The 16,919-nt window shown below is 44.1% G+C and overlaps 1 protein-coding gene across 4 annotated transcripts in view; it reads left to right on the forward strand.

Moving 5' to 3' along the window:
- The window catches only part of DPYD (dihydropyrimidine dehydrogenase), a 537,474-nt gene that overhangs the window by 145,693 nt on the left and 374,862 nt on the right, over positions 1 to 16,919 (forward strand). For all 4 annotated transcript variants that reach the window (XM_081193976.1, XM_081193978.1, XM_081193977.1 and 1 more), the window contains exon 4: positions 10,836 to 10,923. In XM_081193976.1, the coding sequence (XP_081050102.1) occupies positions 10,836 to 10,923 (88 nt within the window). The remainder of the gene's footprint in view (positions 1 to 10,835; positions 10,924 to 16,919) is intronic.

Genomic DNA, 16,919 nt, shown 5'->3' on the forward strand with positions numbered 1-16,919 from the left:
TCAGGTAGCATCTGACATTCTCCTGAAGAGAACTGGAGGCTGGATGCTTGAAGATATTTTCTTCTTCCTTTTGGGGGCGTGTTGTGTGTTCGTGTGTGTGTATGGATACTATCACAGGCTGTCTTTTTCCTGCTTTCCTGCTGTCTGTCATAGTTGCACGGAAGGTTGTGAGTAAAAGGAAACTGATTCTCAGAAGCTACAGGCCATCCAAAAAAGAAATATGCGAATGGGAATATTTCCCCCTCCTTCTACCACCTTTATTCTCATTCTTAGACAGGTATATAGGAAAGACTTAGCTGGGTACATGCTTTGCATGCACGTTTGACTGCCAGTGCAACGGCTGTTATGCTAGCGTAAGGATGTGAAGAATGCTTGCGCAATATGAAATCCAGTGCAACATTTGCACTAGCAGAAGCCTGTTTTACAACAGGTTGTGCAATGTATGCACCTGGAAGTTTCGGGGCTACTGCAATCTGTGTGCCGGCAGCCATGAGAACCCTGCTGCTTTCCTTCTCTTGCACAGTCTAGCCCAAGTCCATTCCACTAGCACAACTAATACATTGCTAAGGGACTTTAACTTAGTATTACGTAGAATTCCTTCCCAAAATTCTTGTCAATGTCAAGGGTGTCATATAGGGAATTTGGGCAATAAGGGTCAGGACACAAGTTTATTTTGCCTTGTGTTTGCTCCACCCCTTTTCCAAAGTAGTATTGTCTCATACTTATTTTGCTTTTGTCACAAGAAAAGACCATTTGTTTGCCTATGTGGGTGCGGGTTTACAAGCCCATGTGTGCTCTTATTGTGAAATGTTCTTCATTACAAATTACTGGCCTACCTTTGTTGCTATATAGAGAGCCATGTGGATGTACAGTAAGTGTAGTCTTCACACATGGTTTTGGCTAGCAGCCTTGCCTTCTACACATAGGCGCCGACTCCATGGGACTTGAGGGGGCCCGAGCCCCCTCAAAAATTCGTTTGGGGGGGCTCAGCCCCCCCAATAATCTCGGGCGGCGGTGGGCGCGTCCGCGGCTTTTATAGGGCGCCCGGCGCGCACCAGCTCGATAACGGGCACCGGCGCGGCGGGGGGCGCCGGGCCGGGGGAGGAGGGCGGCCGGCCTGTCTCCTTGGCAACCCCATTGAGCAGCGCCGGCTCCCCCGGGAGGGCCATCCCCCCGCGCCGCCGATCGCCAACACCGCCGACGCTGTGGCTGCCCGAGCCCGAGCCTGAGCCTGAGCCCGAACCGGAGCCCGAGCCCGAGCCCGAGCCCGAGCCCGAGCCTGAGCCCGACCCGGAGCCCGAGCCCGAGCCTGAGCCCGACCCGGAGCCCGAGCCTGAGCCCGAGCCCAAGCCCGTCAGTCAGTCAGTCAGGAAGGAAGGAGAAATGGGGAGGGAGACGAGGGAGGAAAATTGCGCGCAGGGTGAAGAAAGGAGAAGGGCGAACGAGACGAGCTTCCAACCCAAAAAAGGGCTGGAAGACTGGGAGGATGCAGGATCGGGAAAGAAAGCGACGCCTTCCCCGCCCGCGACGTCGCCCGCTTGTCATTGGCAGCGCAGCGGGCGCCCAGAGGGGCTGGGCACCGGCGCAGGGCCGCTCCGCAGCCGCGGAGGACAGCTGCGCGGCTAGCAAGGTGTGCCGCGTAGAGCGCGGCCCTTGTGTGGCCCGGTGGCCAGGCAAGCTTGGGCGGGGACCCCCATGCAAATCTAAGACGGGAGAAGAGGGCAGAGCAAAGGGGGTCCCTTCCCCAACCTCCGGCTCTGAGACTTCCCTGAGCCCCAGAAAAGCGAAAGGATTTTCTCTTCTTCTTTTTTTATAAATATTTTATTAAGGTTTCAAATACAAAGTTAGAAACATACACTGAAGAAAAAAGTAAAAGAACAAGAAAAAGAAAAAAAGAAAAAGAAAAAGAAGAAAAGAAAACCAACCATTCAACACATTTTTTATATAACTAACTGGACTTCCTCGCATCTCCCTTACCCTGCATTCTTTATAATAAAGATATCAGCAAATTATTACCTTGTTTTGTACCTTATTTTGTACTTTTCAAATACTATACCTCTAAATTTAACATACTTTTCATCAGTTACTTATATCTTAAATTAAACATAGTATTACCTTAGATTTTGACCTTTTCTTACTTAAAATATAATTTCCTGTTTCCCAAATCTAATTGCTGAAGCTATAGTTTCCGAATCGTGTAAATTTTTAACATTCATACAACTTATATTGTTTTTGTAAATAGTCCTTAAATTTTTTCCAGTCCTCTTCCGTTGTTTCTTCTCCCAAATCTTGGATTCTGCCAGTCATTTCAGCCAGTTCCATGTAGTCCATCAATTGCGTCTGCCACTCTTCCAGTGTGGGCAAATCTTGTGTCTTCCAATATTTTGCGATAAGTATTCTTGCTGCTGTAGTTGCATACATAAAGAAAGTTCTATCCTTCTTTAACACTTTCTGGCCAACAATGCCCAAGAGGAAGGCCTCTGGTTTCTTGGGAAAGGTATACTTAAATACCTTTTTTAACTCATTATAGATCCTTTCCCAGAAGGCCTTCACTTTTGGACAAGTCCACCAGAGGTGAAAGAATGTCCCTTCAGCCTCCTTACATTTCCAACATTTATTATCAGACAGGTGATATATTTTTGCAAGCTTGACTGGGGTCATGTACCACCTATAAATCATTTTCATAATATTTTCCTTCAAGGCATTACATGCCGTGAATTTCATTCCGGTGGTCCATAACCTTTCCCAGTCCTCAAACATGATGTTATACCCAATATCCTGAGCCCATTTTATCATGGCTGATTTGACTGTCTCATCCTGAGTGATTTTCTCTTCAACCTGCCCTCCATCCTCTTGCAGAAAACTCTTTGCCTGCCCTGCCCGTATCTCGTTTTTGCTTTTTAATTCCACACACGCACCCTTCGGACTTCGTGGCAATCGGGCGCGCGGGTGCGTTTCCTAAGAGAGTGAGGACCCCCGCCTCCTCCCCACCTGCTCCCTCGCCAGCCAGCCAGCCGCGCGCCCTAGCCGGAGAGCCCCGGCCGTCCCCGTCACGCAATCGGCTGGATCTCCCTTCAGCAGGCCGTGCTCACAACTCGGCCCAGGGTTCCCCCAGCAGCGGATCTCCGGCCCAGCTGAAGAATCCGGCAACAAGCCCCCTCCTCCCCAATCGCTCCGCCGAAATACGCTCCAAAACCCCCCAGATAGGCCGCCGGCCGCCAAGTCTAGTGGCGCCCTGAGCGAGGGTCTCTCCCCAACACCGCCACCTCGAACTGCGTTCTCCCGGCTACCCGAGCGAACCAGCGGCAGGACCCCGGTATGGGCCCCCCCAATATTTTTTATAAGTCGGCGCCCCTGCTTCTACAACCCACTACTGATTGAAGGAAACAGGCAAGAAGTGACATGGTGGACCACTCTTACCTTCTTGCTGTCTTCTCCCAGGGTCAGAGCTCACAAGTGGGCAAAAATGGCAGCTTCTGCAACAGCTTGTAAGGCAGGGGCCGGTGACTTCATTGGGCAGAAGAGCTGAGATCTCTGTGTGTGTGTCTCTCTGTGTGTGAAGCGACTTTGAAGCATTTTGCTAGTCCGATCAAAACTCTTTTGACACCTGAAATTTGCTTGAAATTCCTCAGATATCTCACTTAGAGAGATGAGTTCAAATTGATGCTGAATTTTGCCTCTAGTTGAAATGATGTGGCATCTCCAGCTGAGATGCCCCTGGCCTTTTCCATGGCAGCCACAGAGAAGGTATCTAGAGAATGTGCAAAGGTAAGAGAAGAGGAGGTCAGGTAGCAGAAGAAGAGTTTGGATTTGATATCCCGCCTTTCACTCCCTTTAAGGAGTCTCAAAGCGGCTAACATTCTCCTTTCCCTTCCTCCCCCACAACAAACACTCTGTGAGGTGAGTGGGGCTGAGAGACTTCACAGAAGTGTGACTAGCCCAAGGTCACCCAGCAGCTGCATGTGGAGGAGCGGAGACGCGAACCCGGTTCCCCAGATTACGAGACTACTGCTCTTAACCACTACACCACACTGGCAAGCTGAGGGGCAAAGCAAGCAAACCCTGACACCTTGCTTGCAGCACACCTTGAGGCCCTACCTGTTTCCCCTTTCAAAAGAGCATTAAGCATATATATAGTGAGAGTGGGGTATCTTTACTCAAAACAAGTTTTGTGAAAATAGATAGGTGTGTTACTTCTGGTTTCCCCAGCCATCTTAATCCTTAAATATACACTTGCACCTTGGGTTAAGTACTTAATTCGTTCCGGAGGTCTGTTCTTAACCTGAAACTGTTCTTAACCTGAAGCACCACTTTAGCTAATGGGGCCTGCCGCTGCGCCGCTGGAGCACGATTTCTGTTCTTATCCTGAAGCAAAGTTCTTTACCTGAGGTACTATTTCTGGGTTAGCGGAGTCTGTACCCTGAAGCGTATGTAACCTGAAGCGTATGTAACCTGAGGTACCACTGTAATTTTATAAAGTTAGCAAACAAGAATGGTAGAAAGGGGTACCTGATGCAATGTTATCTGTGGCTGCTATTACTTGCAGAGTAATAGAAGCAGAAGATGGATATCCCATTCCCTTTGGTGCCCTCCTACGCGATCAGAACTGATATCACTGAGCATTGATCTGCAGGATGTATGTGGAACTGGAGCAAATACAAGTGCAGATCTTAGAGGCAGATCTCTCCCTCTCCCAGTAGCCATTTGTAACTAGGGGTGAGAGGAGCAGAGGGTTCAAGTGGAAATCTCTTTCTGCACACATTTTTTGCTTTTAGAAATTACCCCATCCATGCCTGTTCATCACTGGGTGCATACAGGGGTGGGGATCCATTTTCCTGGTTTATAATGCTAGCACTTTGGTCCCAGTTTCTAACATTCTGGTTACGGTGCTTTGCCAGTTGCATTTTTTTAAAAAAATGATATTTATTAAAGTTTAACAATTACAAAAAAAAGAAAAGCAGACAGTGATAAAAAAGAAAAAAAGATTACAATACTTCAAAAATAAAAGAAAAATACAATACTAAGAAAAATAAGAAAAAAAAGAAAACCCCAAAACAGTACAACAAAGCAATAAGAGTGAAAATACATAAACATTTAAAAACACTAAAATCCAATATTTTCTTATCTTTCATTTACTTGTTTCCTTGACTTCCTCACACCTCCCTTTTTGTATTCTAATTCAATTACTTGTTTCAGCAAGTCCTTTCCCTCTTTCTCAAACTTTGTTCCATAGTTTATCCTGACTCAATTTAACCTTAAATTTTACACTTTGACCCATTAACAATCTATTTTTACTTAATTCTTTATAACCTTTCTGCTAAAACCATGTAAATTCATTCCAGCATCTTTCTAACATTCATTAATTTTACAATGTTTTTGTAAATATACTTTAAATTTTTTCCAATCTTCTTCCACCGACTCTTCTCCCTGGTCTCGGATTCGGTGCTTTGCAGGTTGCATTATGCAACTGTGGCGTGTTGAGTGATCAATTGCCATGCTCCTGCAACTTTCATTCACACTGGTGAGCGTGGTGTGAAACAACAGTGGACGTTGTTGGACATGTTGTCCTCCCTTTTATGTCCATGTACATGTCTTTTTCTCCATGATTCACCCATGAAAATGGTGAGAAAGATCTGTGTTGGAATATGGATGCCCCAGTTCTGACATGTGGGCAACAGTGGTGTGAACTATGAACTACGAGGGAAGCGGGTGGCTCTGTGGTCTAAAGGACCGAGCCTCTTGGGCTTGCTGATGGTAAGATTATAAGGTCCGCAGTTCGAGTCCACATGGCTGGGGAAGCTCCCATTGCTTTGTCCCAGCTCCTGCCATCCTAGCAGTTCGAAAGTACACCAGTGCGAGTAGATAAATTGGTACCATTGCAGCGGGAAAGTAAACAGCGTTTCCACGCACTCTGACTTCCATCATGGTGTTCCGTTGTGCCAGAAGTGGTTTAGTCATGCTGGCCACATCACCTGGAAAAGCTGTCTGCAGGCAGATGTTGGATCCCTTGGCCTGAAAGCGGAGATGAGCACCACACCCTGTAGTCAAATTTGACTGGACTCAACTGTCCGGGGGTCCTTTACCTTTACCAAACTATGAAACCTATGGCAAAATTACAGCAGAAAACTCCTGTGATTTTTCAGGTTAATGGGATTTCCCCCCTGGAATTTTAACATGGAAATGACTGCTAAGCTTCCACTAGATTGCACTACTTTTCCAGAGTGCTTTTAAGAGGTTGGGTAAAATTGTATAAAATGCAAAATAAATAAATAAATAAAAATGCCAGGTAGGGAACTGTCTGGAAAAAGGAACAAAGTGCTGTCTGAATGCAGCTATTGTCTCATTTAGAAGGCTAAAACTAGGGTTCAGCACCCCTGTTACTTTCTCATAGAACAGAGCTAAACAGAACATTGTTGCTAGTAATTCATCTATTACAGAAGAGAGGCCACAGGACTATTTTTATTGGAAGAAGCTCAGCATTTTTCATCACTCTGACTCTCTGAAGTAAATTATTGTTCCATCCAAAGATTGCTTACACATGCCTGGTGCATGATGTTGACATAGCTGTGTTCTTACAAAGCTGCAGGTAGTTTCTCCGGACTCCCCCAGTAAGATAAAAGTATATTTTCTATTTTATCATTATTTAAATTAACTAAAAAGTGTAAGGGCAGGCCCTGCCATTAGGCAGATTGTAGCTGCTGATCTTTGGACAGCAAAGTGATAGTTATTTTATGTATTGTTTTTGAATCGTTACTACTATTGTTGTTGCTGCTGTTTAGTCGGTTAGTCGTGTCCGACTCTTCGTGACCCCATGGACCAGAGTATGCCAGGCACTCCTGTCTTCCACTGCCTCCCGCAGTTTGGTCAAACTCATGCTGGTAGCTTCGAGAACACTGTCCAACCATCTCATCCTCTGTCATCACCTTCTCCTTGTGCCCTCCATCTTTCCCAACATCAGGGTCTTTTCCAGGGAGCCTTCTCTTCTCACAATGTGGCCAAAGTATTGGAGCCTCAGCTTCACGACCTGTCCTTCCAGTGAGCACTCAGGGCTGATTTCCTTCAGAATGGAGAGGTTTGATCTTCTTGCAGTCCATGGGACTCTCAAGAGTCTCCTCCAGCACCATAATTCAAAAGCATCAATTCTTCGGCAATCAGCCTTCTTTATGGTCCAGCTCTCACTTCCATACATCACTACTGGGAAAACCATAGCTTTAACTGTACAGACCTTTGTTGGCAAGGTGATGTCTCTGCTTTTTAATAGGTACAGTGAAAGGAGAAGTGCTTGTCTGTTTTTTTCTGGATGGCTTTGTGTACTGTGTGTTTTTTTACTTTGGGTAGGAACAGCACCTCCACCCTGATTAATGGTTTCTTAATTGTTCTTAAAATGTTATTTAATTCAAGTGTATAACTATGTAGAAGGGGACCTCTTACAAAGAAAGTGAAGAGTGACGTGTGCACACACATGCACACACACACGTGTGCATGTGGCAATTTGTGCTGAATTGTAGTTTGCAGTAATTGTCGTCTTCCCCTTAAGTATGTTTGCAATTTCTCACAGTATCTATCATTTAAAGCCATTTAGGTAATAACATTCAGGCACACCTTTCTACTGTCTTGTTTTATGCCATTTGCCTGGTTCTTCGGAATGTGGTACCTTTTTCTGTTTTCGTACAGTAAATGCACTCTGTAATATCTATTATGGCATGGTCAAAGGATAATTTATTGTCAAATAGAAAAAAATAGGTCAACCCTAATGTCACTTGATGATCAAACCCCCCCAAGTTTAATAAAACATCTCACCAGCATGCATCCTGCACAGCGGTTGATATTTTATTACAACTGCAGTACCTGGGCTATAGCAGTGGTGTAATTACTGAGCTGTCAGAGTGATAAGTGGGATTAATGGCAGCCTGATGCACTTTAGTCTGCAGAGTGCTCTGAGAATTGGAAGATGGTGTTGTTATAAGCGTCTGTCTATACTGGCATATTCACAGCACTCTCTCCCCACTTTCCCCACCCAGTGCCACAAATTCGGGCTCACATTGCTCTGCCTCATTAGCATCTGACATTTTCAACAGCTGTTACTTGCGAGACAGTTACTGTTATTGTTATTATCACTCCAGTAATAATAATGCAAATAAATATATATTATTGACGGAAGATGCATAACGATGCTACACAATACAGTGGTACCTCGGGTTAAGTACTTAATTCGTTCCGGAGGTTCGTGCTTAACCTGAAACTGTTCTTAACCTGAAGCACCACTTTAGCTAATGGGGCCTCCCGCTGCTGCCATGCCGCCGGAGCACGATTTCTGTTCTCATCCTGAAGCAAAGTTCTTAACCTGAAGCACTATTTCTGGGTTAGCGGAGTGTGTAACCTGAAGAGTATGTAACCTGAAGTGTATGTAACCCGAGGTACCACTGTAATCTATTGCTAAGATGGCTTCCTAGGCAGTTCTTTCAGATGTTCTCTTTGCAGGTTTAAAGTTAGACGGGTGAGACTCATTACCAGTTGTAGTGTTTGTGTAGCACCATCCCCCAAGGTGTCATATTTAAAACAGGTCATAGTTTATTTAAAATCTGCTTTCCTAGAAGATCTTCAAAACAAGAGCCCACACAATTAATATTTTCTCATACACAGCGTCTCTAAAATTGAATTTTTGTGTATTTTATTTAAAGCTTAGACCTACATCTAAGCCTTTCCTTCCTTTGATCACTGCGGTTGCTCTAGACTTGCTGAAATGTGCTCTGAAGCTGTCTCTTTTTATTGTTGGTCTAACATTGTCAAATAAAACGAAACCAAACCACCCTGTATGGACTAAACACTCTTCCTCCCACATGTGGTCCAAACTTACTATCTCATACCAACCACAGGTTCATTGTTTCAACATAATACAATATTCTGCTTGCCAGGAATTGCAGGGCTCACCATAAGTGTGAGGCATTGAAATGGGATGATGCGCTGTAGAAACAGCAATAATCCTTAAGGTTTTATATAGTGCATGTCAAGTACTCAGAGTGCTTTACCTACATTAGTGCTACAATTCTTGCAACAGGCAGGGTAGGGCGGTATTACTGCTCCTGTTTTGCTGATCCAGAATAAAGTGGTTTCTTCCAATTTAAGATATCATTTGGCTTTGGATTAAGCATGCGGGATCTTATAGGGCCCTGTAGCCTTCCTGGAGGCTGGTGAAATGTTTCTAGAATGAGGAAGCTGGCATAAAGGAATTGGTGCCTGTGGTGTACATACTCATGCTATGCTCATTTCTGCATTCAGGTGTTATAGTTTTTCTCAAACCTGTTTGGCTGAGAGACAACAGTGGGCAGAAGAAAGCAATATGTCAACTGCGAACTAGCTGTGATGCCTCTGTCAAAGTTTGGCCCTGGAGCTGAACATGCCTGAAAACTATCTCCAGTCTTTGGCTTGTAACCAACGTAGTGCTAAGTAACTGTTCCATAAACACAATAATGTCCACTAGCACAGTGGGACCTTGTCTCCTCCACACACACCACATGTGCCCCCTAAATCTGTTCTAGGGGTTCCACCAATTCTCTGGGGAAGATTTGGGGAGTGTGTAGGACATGCAAGGGGAAGGGAAAAGGGGGCAATCCCATTGTACATGTGGAAATCTTTGAGCTCATGGGCAAGGGAGTTACATCCTTTTCACTTTCCTATTTCCCTTTGACACCACGTGCGTGCAGTTCTTATGCTTAATTGCTCTCACAAATAACCCAGAGATGCATTTTAAATAAAAGCACACATTCTACTCATGTAAAAACATGCTGATTCCCGGACCCATCTGTGGGCCGGATTTAGAAGGTCATTGGGTTGGATCTGGCCCCTGGGCATTAGTTTGCCTACCCATGACCTAGTTGGACTTTGCTGAGACATAACACTAAATCAAGTGCGCGAACCCACTCCTCTCTCTTCCTTCAGCCTGGTTATGAGGAGATCAGAGGCATCCCCTTCCATTTTGAACTCACTTTGCTTATAGTTTCATTCAAACCAGAACTCTGGTTGGTTTTGAATCTGGCTTATCTCAATAGGCCACAGTATTGAAGCTGACTTGTTTGAGCAAACCACGGTTAAAATTAACCACAGTCCTGGCTTAGACACAATGGTAAACCATGGTTAGCTGAAAATGGAAGGAAGTGCTTCTTATGGCCATACCAGTGAAGGAAACGAAGGAGAAGTGCATGGATCCAAGGCTCAGTCACGTAGTTCAGTGTTATGTCTGACCCCAGCCTAAATGATCCTATTTTAGTCACTCCTTCAGCTTTTTAAACCTTTGTCGGTCATTGATTCATCCTGGGGCATTCATGAATATTTGTGAAAATTTGCTCAGTAGGAAAGCTAGAATTTAATTCATTCTTTGTCATTCAGCATATTCTTTGAGCACTGAGCACTTGCCTATAACCTCAGAAGGAACATCAGAAGACTGTGATGGGAGGTGGAGAGAGGATGTAATAGCTACTGATTCAGGGAACAGCTCCTGTTCCTTTTGCCCTTAGAAATAAAAGCTCTGGAGAAGAAGACTATGTTGTTGCACAATTCTAAGCACGACACACTCGCAAAAGAGTTGTGTTTTATGAGTGGCTTCCTTCTGACTTTGGTGGCCTGAGTGATCTGCTGGTGGTTGCCTTGCTTTGCCTGTCTGTGGCATGGGAATAATGGCACTTCTCCCAGGAACATTTTTTAGTTGTTGCCCAAACGGTGAAGCATTATTAATTTTTAGATTGATTAGCTTCTGTCAGGTACAAGGGGGGGGGATGTATGCTGTTGGCAGCGTTCTGTGCTGTAAGTCGCTTTAACTCATTTACTTTCTTCCCCAGGTGCTTAAAGTGTGCAGATGCCCCCTGTCAGAAGAGCTGCCCAACTAATCTAGACATCAAGTCATTTATCACAAGTATTGCAAACAAGGTAAGAAGAAGAAAAAAGAGGAAGAGGCTGGTTCACCAAGAAAATGAAAGCCAAAACCTGCCGTCGTTGCATTTCTTTTTGTATGATTGAATTACAGCCCTTATCTTTGTATGTAGCTTAATGAAATAATGTTTAGAAGCAGCTATTATAAAATTTAGCAGTCTTTTCTTAATTGCATAATTATTCTTGCTACTTTCCTGTGGAGATATTGTTCAATAAGTGTATAGCCAGTGTATGTGTTCAGTCTGCCTTTTCAAGTAATTATATATCTTTTTCTTTCCATAAAACTGTTGGCTTTGGATGGACCTTCTTAATTGATACTATTAATTATTTTTTTAAAAAAAACCAACAACAAATAAGCAGTTTGTGGCGTAAGATTCACTACAGAAGTTTACTAGGCTTCTGCAGCTTTATTTTATTTTATTTCTCTTAAGAAGATAATGTCTTGTCCTCAGAGAGCTCCGCTAATGTAAAATAAGCTAAATGGTTTGTGGAACCCACGCCAGAATGATGTGCTGGAGGAGGAGAGCCGAGATTTTTTTCTAGTTTCGTTTTTAGTTTACTTGAGAGAGATTTTTTTAACAAAGCACCTTGAACTAAACCTTGAAGTGCAGGGCCTTTTATGAGGACAGTGGCAATGCAGTTTTTTTGTTTTTGTTTTGTTCCAAAAGATTCCTTCAACTAAAACTTTTTTTCTTGTTTAATGGCAAAACCTAGCTATGAGAGTGCTAATAAGTAGCACCTACTTCAGTTAATAGGATGGAATGGAACTAACAAAAGAAAACATTGAAAGGCACTCAGTTCCAGCCTTGACTGTGGGATGTGTGTGTGTGTTGCAAATCAAAAACCAAACCTTCTGAACCTTTTCAGGCAAATACTTTGTGCTTTTGAATTTTACGGTGGGTCAGACTGGAACTGAGTATTGGATTTCTGCACTCGTTCCTCTTCCCTTAATAATAATCAGTATTATTTGTCTAGCATTAGCTGTCTAGAGCAGGGGTTGTCTACCTGGTCCCTACCGCCCACTAGTGGCCGTTTCAGGATTCTAGATGGGCGGTAGGGGGTTCTACGGTGGCACAAGCTGAATCCATCTTCCCTCGAGCACTGGTGGGCGGTAAGGAAATTTTACCGTCAAGAAAGATGCATTAGTGGGTGGTAGGTATAAAAAGGTTGACTACCCCTAGTCTAGAGGGTGATCTTCAGAAACATTGAATCCTTTAATCTTTTCTCTAATAAGCATGTGCATTGGTGATGAGTTTCTGCTGCCATTCTGGCAGCCTTGTAACTTTGTTGTTGTTGTTTAGTCGCTTAGTCGTGTCCGACTCTTCGTGATCCCATGGACCAGAGCACGCCAGGCACTCCTGTCTTCTACTGCCTCCCGCAGTTTGGTCAAACTCATGCTGGTAGCTTCGAGAACACTGTCCAACCATCTCGTCCTCTGTCGTCCCCTTCTCCTTGTGCCCTCCATCTTTCCCAACATCAGGGTCTTTTTCAGGGAGTCTTCTCTTCTCATGAGGTGGCCAAAGTATTGGAGTCTCAGCTTCAGGATCTGTCCTTCCAGTGAGCACTCAGGGCTGATTTCCTTAAGAATGGATAGGTTTGATCTTCTTGCAGTCCATGGGACTCTCAAGAGTCTCCTCCAGCACCATAATTCAAAAGCATCAATTCTTAGTAAGGTCTAATATGGGATCACAATTAGTTCTCACGTGAGGAGGCGCCAAAGCCCAGTGGTATTAGCCCTCGTGTGCAGAGGCTCCAGCTGCTCCAGAGGATTGGGGTGCTCACAATGCAATGTTGCATGATGTCCTGACATCAGACACACGACGTCCTCTGAATATTGAGAGGGTCCAGCCCGTTCAAAAAATATATTAGGGGGCTCGAAACTGTCTCGGCCCCTAGGAGTCAGTGCCTGTGCTCATGTATGAATAGGACTTTTAAGTATGTGAAGTCAGAGCGAATTTACATGTGAGCTATGATAAAGTTTATTGCTTCAGATTATGAGGGGGCTCTAAATACAACCTTTTAAACTCACTCTCAAGTGTCACTCATTGGTTTAGAAAAGAAAGGAAGAAAGGGAAACACTCTAAAATAGACACTGAAACTCTCTTCACATATGCCAAGTAGGAAATCATAAGTTATTTTTTTTAAAGTATTTCATATGCAAGTAGAGTTTGCAAAAAATATATATGTTTCCATTTGATAGTTTTTAGTTGTATCTTGCCTAGATCCTGGCACATATGCAGATATACAAGTTAGTTATTTCTATTTTCATGGTCCTTTCTTTTAGAATAATGCACATTTTCTTGGGTGTCTCTGTGTTCTGCTACGGGCCTCTTAAAATTGATGTAGTTTAGGGCCTCAGTATGGCTTAATCGAGCCCTGAATGCATTGTGCAAAGGTGTATATCAGAGACAGAGAAGGCACACTCAGATTCCTGCTACATACCATCCCTTTCTGTCCATGCTCTCCCACTAACCGGGAAGCTTTGTGACTCTCAGGTTTTCATTGAAGGAGCTTTCATTATTGCAAGTTCCTTGGACGGTGGAGTATAGCAAATGCATTCTTTTGTCAGGTATTTAAGGGGCTTTATTGTATATTGTGTGTTTTGTTGGGAAACTACTGTAGCAATCATAAAAGGTCAGGGATTCTTGTTCTCTCAAGCCTGGGGCATTTTAGATATTTGCAGGTCTTGCACAATGTGGTCTCTTCTACATTTCATTGCCTGTAGACCTCAACTTGGCAAGAAAGGGGTTGGGGGGGCGCCTTTTTGGGTTGAGAGGGTAATTGAATTGCCAGGCGCAATGAGCCTTGAGCCTCCTTGAGGAAAAGGATGTCACTGACTTTGGCAACACTGTGCTAGGTTTCCACATTTCTGCAAAGCCTAGGCCAGAACTTCCTTTCGTTACTTCTCATACAATGGGATTACACAGCCCTGCTTTCCAAAGCATGCAGACTATTTTGCCGGGTCCTTTCTAGTCAAGATTCGCCATAATGCGCAAACAGCCTATTTCTGTTGCGTTCGCTCAATAGGTGACAGACAACTTTGAGGTTCCCCGTACTGCGAATGCTTGTTTGGGAGAGGGAGGGAGAAGCAACAAGCAGGCATTTTGTCACTACATAGCCTGCTACAGAAGATCAGACGTGTAAAGAAATGATTTTGCTGAGAAGCTTGAAGGTATCATAATTTATTCATGCTTTCACTGGAGACAAGCCGTGTTAAAAAGCAAATGTTTGCTCAGCGTAAGAGTGGAAGGAACCAAGTGAGAATATGGGTGCAGTGCTCTGGTTTATTTCCCAGACATGTCAGTGGGGCCCATCCTTCGTGTGCAGTAGCCCAGATATCCTGAGGTCAGTGGCATGCGGTCAATGGACTATGGGAATTGGCTAGTCCCCTAAAGGGTCCAAGAGCCCTGTCACCACCTCTCTAAAGCCCTCTCGGCTTTGGAAAGGAGGCAGCAGGGCTTTATAATAATTTAATAATAATAACTTATTATTTATACCCCACCTATCTGGCTGGGTTTCCCCAGCCACTCTGGGTGGCTTCCAACTGAATATTAAAAACAATACAGCATCAGACATTAAAAACGTCCCTAAACAGGGCCGCCTTTAGTTGTCTTTTAAAAGTAAAATAGTTGTTTATTGCCTTGACATCTGCTAGGAGGGCGTTCCACAGGGCAGGCGCCACTACCAAGAAGACCCTCTGCCTGGTTCCCTGTAACCTCACTTCTCGCAGTGAGGGAACTGCCAGAAGCCCCTCGGCGCTGGACCTCAGTGTCCGGGCTGGATGATGGCACCTTCTCCCCAAAGCCCAGGAAGCTTCTGCCCGGCTTAGGGATGGAGGTGCGATTCTCACATGTGCAATGTCAGAACCCCGCTCAATCAGCCTTGCAAGCTGGCGCCTCTGGTCCTAACTGTTCTGCTACAAAATAATAATAATAATCACTGCACAGCACTGCCTGAGGGGTGTATCGTGTGTGAGAAAACCAAGTGGAGAGAGTGAGGAAGTGGAAAGGAAACAGAAAAGGCTGGGACAGGAAGTCAGGGAGATGGAATTGCCCCTGCGCTCACCGCCAGTTCCCTACAGCAGGCTGTGAGCCCACAACAGAAGTCAGTCGTCAGAAGGAAGCACATTTTCCCTCCTCCTAGATTGATTGATTCTGCTGTCTTGGGGATCCATTGGATCCCGAGTCAGACCCACTGCTGTTTCATTACATCACAGAGGCTGAGCTGGACCAGATTGTTGTTCCAGGTCCAGGCTGGTACAATGATTGGCCTGCCCCCTACTTTCTGCACTAGGTCAACAAGAGTGGCTTAGGCACACTTGCAGCTGAGGGATCCTTGCTCCTAAACCAGGGTTTGACTTGTTCTGTGAGTCTCATTGGTTTCAGTGCAGCTTACTCTCAGATGAATGTGTATAGGATTGCAGATTAAGTCTGCCTAACAGCTGCACACCATCCTAAGGCTTACAAACTGTGCAGTTTGGGGCTCTGGCATTATACCCATCTTCTCCTCTCCTTTCCTCTTTATTTTTGCTTTGTATCCAGCATAAAGAAGTCTTATGGATAACTTGAAAGCTTGCTCATTATTTTGCGTCGTTTTAGTTATTCCTAATAATAGGTATTACCCCTTTAATATTCTGATTGATCTAGTATTTTAACCTTTTCTCTTTCCAAATGTCTTATTCCTTCCCTTCCACTCCCCCCGCCCCCTCAACTTCATTCCCTTATTTACCTGCTTTCCATTCCTGCTTTCACCAACTCTTTCATCCTCCATCTTTCTCCCCCCCCTCTTTCTTACTCCCTCTCTCCCTCTCCCTCAAATTATTTATTACTTCTGCTTTCTTCTCTCCTCTCTCCCCTTTTCCTCTGTTTTGTGTTTAATTCTTTCATTTAAGATTTAAAATGTAATGAAACACAGACGTTAGACGCAAGAGGGCCTGTTCTCAAAATGACAGCTCAAATTGTGCATGCAAATTGGAGACTGTGTGTGAAAGTCTGTACTCATTTGCACAAGCCATGCGCGCTCATGCATGCCATTTAAAACTGCTACATTTAATTTTAATAAGTGGGGCTTCAAGATAGTGTCTTTAATTTTCGATACAGGATAGATGTCACCTACATGCCACTGCAAATTGTTGCCAAAAATCATCTGCCAGAGTTCAGAAGCAAAATGATACAGGGAATCATTAATACGAGAAACTTATTATTATTATTATTATTATTATTATTATTATTATTAAAAAGGAAGCTAAAGCTGCTAGTATGCACTGAGTTATAATTACATAGAAATCTGCATTTTAATTAACCTTTCTTGAAGGATTTCTGGGGTGCTGGGTTTTTGAAGGTTGAATTTTATTCAGTATTTTATGTGCATCTTGATATTTTTCCAGGTCGCTAAGTACAAAAGCATTCAGATGAAAAGTAAGGATGTTCTTGATGTATTTGAAACATTGACTTTTCTTAAGATATCTATCAGTACTTAATGTACTGAGATGGCTGACAGCTGGTTTCGGTTGCCATAGTGTAATTATGTAGAATAGACTGTCTCGATGACACCGTTTCGATGAAAGAATATCTTGCATTCTCGATGACAAAGACTAAAGTGACAGTGTAAGCACCAACTTATGGGGTTCTTTTTCCGTTAGCGGTGTAAAACTACAGGGTTGTTTTGGTGACGCAAGTCAAATGGTGCGATGTAACGATCAATGGCAAAATAAGAGGGATATTGATACCCTGTCAAGGTTTGCATTTGCTCCACTCCCCCTCTTCCAATTTAGTCTGTAGTCTGCATTACTGGAATTTGAAAATAATAGTTTTTAAAACCTTACGACAGTTCAAAGCTCAGCGCTTTTCATTTCCGATTTCCAAAGCCACGACTTCTAGTTTAATGGGAGTTGGACAACGCAGTGGGTGGTATCCAAATATCTTGTTGCACCGGTGCAAAGATTTCTGCTCCCTGTGTGTACCCTGCATCCTCCACCATTCTGTCACAGAGCA

This window comes from Podarcis bocagei, assembly GCF_964188305.1.
Source record: "Podarcis bocagei genome assembly, chromosome: 5".
Classification (NCBI taxonomy): Eukaryota; Metazoa; Chordata; class Lepidosauria; order Squamata; family Lacertidae; genus Podarcis; species Podarcis bocagei.